At 57.0% G+C, this 9151-nt stretch overlaps 1 protein-coding gene across 1 annotated transcript in view; it reads left to right on the forward strand.

Moving 5' to 3' along the window:
- The window catches only part of Lamc3 (laminin subunit gamma 3), a 49342-nt gene extending 43621 nt beyond the window's left edge, over window positions 1-5721 (forward strand). The window contains exons 25-28 of the mRNA XM_026386516.2: window positions 571-770; window positions 1671-1817; window positions 1901-2000; window positions 5471-5721. Of these exons, the coding sequence (XP_026242301.2) occupies window positions 571-770; window positions 1671-1817; window positions 1901-2000; window positions 5471-5721 (698 nt within the window). The remainder of the gene's footprint in view (window positions 1-570; window positions 771-1670; window positions 1818-1900; window positions 2001-5470) is intronic.
- Window positions 5722-9151: the final 3430 nt, after the last annotated feature.

The following is a 9151-nucleotide window of genomic DNA, read 5'->3' on the forward strand; positions in this document are numbered from 1 at the left end:
TGGAAAAGTCCCTTTCATTATCCAGAGGGAAACAGCTTCTTACTAGATAAAGTCTATGAGAATTGTAACCTCTCCCTTTTTGTCTTGCCTGCCTGGGAGCTCGCTGGTAAATAGAGCATTTGGTGCCTGCAATATCATTATCGTAAATTTCTGGTACTTCTCGCTCATCTTTCCTTCCTCATCCTCCTCCTAGTTACATATGGCTCTTGGTCTCCACTAGGGTAGTCTGTTGGTGCATCTGTTACTGTACAGCACTGTTAGGAATGAGTGGTACCATGAACGGTGCTGTGGGTCCCCACCCCCACCGCTGCTCCCGGCGTTGACCACCGTGTCATTTGATGACTTTAACAGATGTTATAATGTAATGTAACGTGCATCTTTAAGTTCTCTGCACCTCTTGCTCCTTTGTGGTTTCTCCTGGGTGAGCCTGAGAAGGTCACAGGCTGACGTCACGGGTCTCAAACCTCCACTCCCATCAAGCCAGGATCTGGGGTGTCTGAGCAGTGAGACCACTGGGCAGGAGTTCCAGGGGTGAGCCTGGCCCTGACGCAGGCTCCACTGGGTTTGCAGGGATGAAGGCGCAGTTTCCGAGGCCCAAGGACCAGGCCACCCTGCAGAGGAAGGCGGGTGTCACCCGGGACAGGCTCCTTGCAGACGCGGAGAAGAAGACCCAGCAAGCAAAGAGGATGCTGGGAAATGCCGCTTCTCTCTCCTCCAGCGCCAGGAAGAAGAGCAGAGAAGCAGAGCTGTCGGCCAAGGACAATGCCCAGGTCAGGCCAGGGCTACGGAGACAGTGGCTTTCCTACCCTCTGGGCCTGTGGCAGGGACGGGGACACACAGCTGCCCTCTTCCCGGTCTCATGCTGACTGTTACTGACTGCTGCCGGGGGCCCCCCCCCCGCTCTTAGCTCAGAGCCTCACACAGGTGACCGCGTTGATGCTTCATGGAATAGGTGTCTGGTGAGGACCCTGAGGCTCAGCCAGGGTTTAGGACTTAAGTTACGTAACCAGGACTCACACCTGGACCTGCCTGCCTTTCTTACCTAAATGGCTGGCTTTTCTGTCACTGGGGCCCTGTTCTAGTGGCTGTCCCCAGCTCTGCTTCCCCTTCAGGCTCACACCACAAGTGAAGACCGTCATGGTCGCCCAGGCTTCAGAGGGGCTGGACTTGAAGTAGGCATCCCCACGATCGGTTTCTTTGGCCAGCCTCCGCCTCCTCACTGTGCCTCCGTTTGTCTGTCTGTAATAGAGTCAGAACGGCTCTCCTCCAGGGAGAAATGAGTGGTTTCCTGCAGTTTTGCCGGTGCCTAGCACCAAGCCCACATCCAGTGCATATTTGTTGAATGTGAGAGTGAGTGGCACCCCTCGAGTCCCAGCACCTGCGGAGGCTGAGGCAGGAGGTTTTGCAAGTTCAAGGCCAGATTCGGCACCTTAGTGAGACTGTCTCAAAATAAAAAGTCAAGCGGACTGAGGATGGGGCTCAGTGGTAGAGCGCCCCAAGTTCAGTCCCTAAGTACCGGGAAAACAAAAACAAAAGCGTGGCTGGGTGAATGGGCGCGTGCTCTGTGCAGGAAGCTGACCACGGCTCCCCATCTTGGCCGTAAGAGCTCTCCATCCAGAAGGCCTTACTCCAGTCTCCCTCTTCTCCCTGCCCCTGATGCCCACCTGCAGCTCGCCAGGACCTTGCTGAGGGAGGGCAAGCAGGGCCACCGCCGGGCCAGCCGGCTTGCGAGCCAGACCCAGGCCACCCTCCGGCAGGCCTCGCAGCTGGCGCTGACCTCTGGAGCACGCAGTCGGGAGCTGAGGGAAGCTGAGCTGGTAGGTGTGCCCGGGCCCTGCCCCATTGCCCCTGCCCCTGGCGGCCAGGAGGGACCTGCTCCAGCTCTCACCCCTCCCCAAAGGTGGGTGCCGGGCTGAGCACAGTGGAGCGGTACATCCAGGAGTCTCGCGTCTCCCTGGAGAAGGACATCGAGGCCTTGTCGGAGCTACTCGCCAGGCTGGGTAAGGAGACCCCGGGGCTGGCCCTGAACTCTGAGTCCCTGGGGACCTCTTCCTCTGAGGCGCAGCCCCAGGAAACCTGCCACATCTCCATCCCCACCCCGTGGCCCTCACCCACCCCAGCCCCGCGAGGAGCAGGGTGGGCTTCTCGAAGCCCCTCACTCGCCATGCTTCTCTGTGCCCCAGGCCCCAGCCTGGCCCAGGAGGGAGGCAGAACACTCAGGTACTGGAACACCTCTGAGTCCCAGAGAAGCAGGTCAATGCGCAGGGCCCAAGGGAAAAAGGACATCTCAGAGACCAGGGTGGGCGGCACCGAGGATTGGAAGCTGATTTAGAAGCAGAAAGGCCAGGGTTCAGGTCTGGCTCTGTCCCTCCTTGGTGGCGAGACCTTGGGCATGGCACTCCCCCGAGGCCCCCACCCATAAGCTGAGAGTAACAGCGGAGTCACTTAGAAAGCGCTTTCCACAGTCCTGGGTGCGGAGAGAACCAGAAGACAGCAGCCCTTAGGAAGGAGGTCAAACTCCAGGAGGGCCAGGAAGAGGCTTGTAGGTGAAGGGGACAGCCCCCACCAAGGCATGGAGGTCCCAGAGGCCCCTCGTGGGAGGACAAGAGTCAGAGCGGTTACATTGAAGTGAACATTGCACATTTTTTAAAAAAAATTGTGGAAAAATGCACATAACGGTATTTACCATTATCACATATTTAAGTGTGCCGTTCAGCGAGTGTTAGCTGTCTGCTACTGTGACAAAATACCCGAGATGATCGACTTAAAAGGAGGAGTGGTGCTGGGTGAGGGGGTGCACATCTGTCCTCCCAGCAACTCTGGAGACTGAAGCAGGAGGATTACAAGTTTGAGGCCAGCCTGAGCAACTTATCGAGGCCCTCTCTCAGAAGGTCAAAGGGCTGGGGGGTAGCTCAGGGATAGAGGGCTGGTCTATCAGGAATGAAGCCCTGGATTTAGTCCCCAGCACTGGAGGGAGATGGGGGAGAGGAAGAGTCTATTTCAGCTCCAAGTTTCAGAGGTTTCTGTCCTTGTTCCTGTGCTCTGGGCCTCTGGTGGCCCAGAACATCATGGCAGAGGGGCCTGTTCCCCTTGGGGAGCAAAGAGACACAGGAAGGGGCCAGGATCCTGAGACCCCCTTCATGGGACGTCCCCAGGGACCTAACTTCCTTCCACTAGGCCCCACCTGCTAGAGGCTCCCACCTCCCAATCGTGTCCCTGGGCTGGGGACCAAGCCCCCAGTCCATGAGCCTCTGGGGGTCATTTAAGATCCATACTTTCTGAAACATTAGGGACATCCACACAAGCCATCCCCCCACCTGGCTCCAGAACTTTCTCAGCCTCTCAGATAGAAGCACTGTCCCCACGAAACGCTAACTCCCCATGGCCCTCCAGCTCCGGGCACCTACCCTTCTCCTCTTTCTGACCTGACTTCTCGCGGCACCTGGCAGAGTGGAGTCATGTGGAATTTGTCCCTTATTGACTGGCTTGTTTCACTTGTCGTGACTTCAAGGTTACCCCGCGGCACGGGTCTCTCTGGATGGCCGTGTTCCCGGGTTTGTCTGCACCAGGCCCACGCTCAGTGGGTCCCACACAGGCCTTACAGGACTCTCCGACTCCTGCTGCGGGGACAGTTACTCTCTTACCATGTTGCCGGGGAAACCGAGGCACAGAGATCTTAGCTACCGTGCCCAGGTTCCCACAGCCAGTCGGTGGGGAAGAGCGGTGTACGTGTGGCTCTGACTGGCGCTGCGTGTACCTGTGGCCGCCAGTCTACACCCCACAGCAGTATGGGACGGATGCTCTACAAGGGCAGACCACACCGCTGCTGTCGCCGTCACACATCCGTCCATCCAACTCCGTGCTTGACGCTGGGCTGTGGGGTCGACCCTATAGACCTGGACAGAGCCCCTGTTGCCCTGGGCAGCCCAGGCAGGTGGAGGGGTGGCTGTGACCTGATTCTGAATCTCGAAGGCCAGGCTGTTGGGATTTTCCTGTGGACAGTGGGGCCTGTCGAGGTCTCTGCTGGAGGCAGAACTCGCCCAGGCCAGCGGGTCTCAGCCCCACTCTTCCTCTTCTTGCCCTCGGACCCAGCCTCTCTTGCCTGGGACACTCAGGGCCTTGAGGAGCCTCAGGGCCCAGTGGGATCCAAGGCCACTCTGGACCCACTGCGCTGTCTCCATCGCTCTCCCAACTGGCTGAGCACTGTCTTTCTCTTGCATGTCACACTCAGTGACAAGGTGGGGGAGGCAGCTTGTGGAGTCCCTCCCAGCATCACTACTGCCAGTTTCCAGTGGGAGCATCTTCCCCACCCGCTCATCCGAGGCTTGGGGAGGCTCAGGAAGTCCTTAAGTCGAGCTAACCACGCTGGGTCTTCCCTGCCTTCCACACCTGCAGTCCATCCTGCCCCTGTGAAGCCAGAAACCCTGCCGCTTGCCCTGTTAGTTTTTGTCACTGTGACAAAATACCTGAGAAAATCAACTTAGAAGAGGAAAGATTTATTTTGGCTCACAGCTTCATTACTTTTGGCCTTCAGTAGAGGAGAACACCAAGGTGAAATGGCATGGCGGCTGGGAAGCAGAGGAGAAGGCAAGGAAGGGGAAGGACAAGATGTAGTTCCCAGCCAGGTGCAGTGGCGCACACCTGCAATCCCAGCAACTTGAGAGGCTGAGGCAGGAGGATCCCCAATTCGAGGTCAGCTTCAGCAATTTAGTGAGGGCCCTGAGCAACCCAGTGAGACCCTGTCTTAAAAAATATAAAAGGGCTGGGAATATTGCTCAGTGATTGAGAGCCCCTGGGTTCAATCCCTGGTAGCCCCTCACCCCCCAAAAAAGATGTAGTTCCCAAGGAACCAGTGCCTTCAGCCAGCCCCCTTCTCCTGCACTTTCTGCCTCTTCCCAATCAAGCCATCAGATTAGGAATCCCTCATGGACTGATCCATGGATGAGGTCCACTCACGAGCCAAGTGTTTCCCCAAAGCCCCACCTCTGAACGTGACTGCTTTGAGGACCAGACCTTCAACATGAGCTTTGGGGGACATTCCAGATCCAACCAGAGCACCCCCAAACCCCACGCCCCAACACAGGTGGTGCCCACAGATGCACCCTTGGTGAACAGATGCAGCACGTTCCACTCGTGGGGTCATAGGGCCTCTCTCGCACTGTTGCAGAAGAGGAAACTGGGGCTCAGAGAGGACTCGACACGGCCTTTGGTTCTTTGAACAATGGTAGTAGTACATGCACAGAAGTGAACACTATCCAGGGCCACCAGGGGGGAAGTTCCCAAGTATGCCCATGAGGTCCACAGGTCCTCATGGCCCCACAGCCCTCCAGTCCTGCGTTTCCCTGGTAGGTGGTGAGCGGTCAGACTCCGGGAGGTTTGAGCTGGGGAGAGTCCTGGGATGGGGGCTGAACAGGTTCCTGGGGCCACCAGGGTGCTGGCTCCTGCTGAGGGTGTCTGTGCCTCTCTGCAGGGTCACTGGATGCCCATCAGGCCCCATCCCAGGCCCTGAATGAGACCCAGTGGGCACTGGAAGGTCTGAGGCTACAGCTGGGCTCGCGGGGAGCCCTGCAGCGGAAACTGAGGCTGCTGGAGCGGGAGTCGGAGCAGCAGCAGCTACAGATTCAGGGCTTCGAGAACGACCTCGCTGAGATCCGCGCAGACAAGCAGAACTTGGAGGCCATTCTGCACAGCCTGCCCGAACACTGTGCCAGTTGGCAGTGAGGCCCCTAGGTCCCAGCACACACTCCCCACCTCCTGTTTGCTGGCTTGGGCACACACACCCCTCCACAGGTGTGCCCACACAGGCCTACCACCAAAACGGGGCCGTGTGCCCCATGTGAATACCACCCTCCCTCCCTGGTGTGTCTGGGCCTTCCTCCTCCTGGAAGTAGTGAGGACCCACTCACAAGTGGCCCTGTGTGTAAGGCCCTGCTGGGATGTCTGCCCTGCACATTTGTGTAAGACACACACACAATCATTTAGTCTCCTAGTGCCCGATCACGCTGCATGCACACAGGATAGCCAGTTCTCTGTTGCGGTCAGAGCCGCCTTGTGTGGGCACCCTCTGCAGGTCGGGGCAACTTGTGCAAATTCCCTGCAGTGCTAAGGCTTCCAAGCTCCAGACAGCAGGGGCCCAAGTAGTACTGGCACCTGGGAAGATGAGAGGGACTGTAAAGGGTTAGACCCCAGGCCCAGGGTCCCCTGAGGCCACAGCACAGTCTGCTGATCCAGCGGGATAAGTCCCACTGCTGACAGGGACATCCTTGTCTTTTCTGGACCCTTCCCTTCCAGGGTCTGGGTCTGCCCCAGACTCAGCTGCAGGTATCCTGGGCCCTGGTCCCCTTTCAGCCTATGATCTTTGGGCCCCTGCTGACCGGGTTAACTTTGATTGACACTTCCTAAACTGGCCCTGCCGCTCTGTCTACCACCTGCGGGTGTGGAACCCTGGCCGCCATTCCAGTCTGTCCTGCCTGGGAGTCCTCCTGTGGCCAGGCCCTGGGGCCTCGGCCTCCTGGCATTTCCTCCTGACATTCCTCCGCCCTCTCCCGGGCCCTCTTCCAGAAGACCGCAGGGCCTTGGCATAGTGGTGACTTGTGCCCTCCTCCCTCTGCTTCCCGTGCCCCTCACCCTGTCAAGGGAAACGGGTGGCAACGTGGACCTATTTATGAGGAAATAAAGGACCCTTTCCCCAGCTGGTGACATGTCTTTTGATCCTTTACTGCTGGTGGGTAGCCAGGCCGAGCTGTGGGTACCCGTGTGGCAGTGCCTCTGTAGATGCCCAGCGAGCAGGTGGAATGGACGTGTGCCGACCCCTCCTGTCCACACACAGGGAGCCTTGCTGAGGTCCCAGCACCACGGCACCACTTTCCTCTTGGCTCGGGGGTAGGGGGGGGACTTGTCAGGCAAAGTCCAGGGGCTGGGGGAGCTTGAGAGATGATAGAGAGGCCCTCAGTGGACCTTTGGTTTAGGTGGAGACACGGAGGCAGGAAATAGTGATCTCAAAATAGTGTCCTGCTGGGTGGAGAGGCACACACCTGTGATCTCAGCCACTCGGAGGCTGACACAGGCGGATCACAGCTCAAGGCCAGTCTCAGCCACTTAGACCCTATCTCAAAATGAAAAAGGGCTAGGGACTTTGCTCAGTGGTAAAGCATTCCTGGGTTCAATCCCCAGGATGAAAAAAAAATAAAAAAAAATAAGTTTGCGGCTGGCCTGGGCAATTTAGGGAGACCCTGTCCCAAAAAAGAAAACTAAAAAGGGCTGGGGGTGCAAGCTCAGTGGTAGAGCACCTCGAGTTCCATCCCCAGTACTGTAAACGACAATAACTGAGTCCCACAGCAAGGAGCAGGGAGGGAGGCTGGTGAGGACACAGGGGCAGGGAGGGGCATTCTGGACAAGGCAGCAGTCTGGGGTTGGAGTGGGCCTGGCCAGCATGGGTCCCTCTGGAAACCCCGGTGGAGGACGGGGTGGTAGAGCACACTCCATCAGGGTTCCCCGCCACAAGCCCACAGCGTTTCCTGAATTGGTTTAGGCAGAAAAGGAGAGTCTGTTGGAAGGACCTCTTGGAACCCTGGGGTGGGAAAGGCTGCCCTGCCTTGGGGGCAGCCTGAATGAGCCTTCGTGGTTGGGAGGTCTTGCTCCTACTCTCTCCACCTCCTCTCTTGATCTCGGCCTCTGCTTCTCTCTCTCTCTCTCTCTCTCTCTCTCTCTCTCTCTCTCTCTCTCTCTCCTCTCATTAGCTCAGGTCTTTCCCTTTTGCAGACCAACTTTCTTAGCTCTTCTTGTACTTGATGGCAGAGGACAACCCCACCCCAGGGCTCTGGGTTTGCACGACATCAGGTCAAATCCTTGCAAGAGACACTAAGGTGGACACCTGTCCTGGCTCCAGCTTCCCGGGAGGGATCCACCCAGCTGGATTCAGAACCCTCCTCCCCATGCAGGATAACGAGGATCCTAACTCGGTTCAAATCCACACAATGAGAGATGGCCCAACAACTGGTCCGGGGATGGCATGTAGAGGAGGGTGCACTCCTCCACAGAGATCCTTAAAATCAAGGCAAGGTTAATGTGGTCAGCACTACTAAGCTGAGCTTGGGAGTGTACATTTCCAGGCTGGGAGGGAGGCGGTTGCTCCACTGGGAATTTGGTAATAGGGGTCTGATGTGAGCAAGGCTGAGGAGATAGGGGTTCTTCAAAGACCTCTGGGACAGGGTCTGAAGTCCCTCCGGTCCATACCCACAGCTTCCCTGTTGACAGACCTTCTGATGCCTCTTGACATGGCATAGGCTCAACAAAATCCAGTCCCAGCATCCTGGTGGGTGGAGAACAGGCTTCCTCTCCATCCACGGTGATGAACAGCGGGCCTGACAGCTTATGACTGATCATGCTTGATGTGTGCAGAGCCACTCTCTGGCCTCAGAGGTGGGGCTGCTCACTGCTGGGTGGAATGTGGCAGCTGCTGAACATCTGGCTAGCAATGCAGCCACGCAGCTGAGCAGTGGGGTGGCTTCTGCCCCACCGGATGGCTGAGCCAGGTCAACCAGCCCAACTAGCCAGGGTGCCAGGCTTTCTGAGCCTGGATCAGGAGCTGCATTTATGAAGACCCTGTTCAAAGTCCACTCCCTTCCTTGGCCTCCGGGCAGACATTCTCCCATCTGCCAGGGTATAACTCCCAAGTCCTGCTTCTCTCCAGGCTTTTATGCTCTGCTCAAACCATCGAGAAAAAGTTTTAACAGCCCCCACCTAGTGACATGCTCTTGTTTTCCCCACTCTGAAGAGAGGATTGAGGCTCAGGCAGATCAGGTCCCTTGACCATGGCCATACAGGTTGTCCAAATCCAAAATCTAGGAGTGAATGGACAGAGAGTCACCAGGAGAAACTGGAGCTGGCCATGCTGGGGAGCTGGGGACTGGTCCTCGAATGACTGAGCTGACTTTGGCCACATGCCATTCTGCCTAGCCCCACTCTGGGGACAGCCTGGCCATTACTCTCTCCACTGGCAGTCAGGGAAAAAAAAAAAAAAGATGATCAGCTGGTCCCAGGATCCCAATTCTTTTTGTTTACTTATTTTTTTAAATTGTTGACAGACATGATACCTTTCTTTCTTTCTTTTTTTTTTTTTTATGTGGTGCTGAGGATCGAACCAGGTCTT

Source organism: Urocitellus parryii, chromosome 4 (genome assembly GCF_045843805.1).
Source record: "Urocitellus parryii isolate mUroPar1 chromosome 4, mUroPar1.hap1, whole genome shotgun sequence".
Lineage (NCBI taxonomy): Eukaryota > Metazoa > Chordata > Mammalia > Rodentia > Sciuridae > Urocitellus > Urocitellus parryii.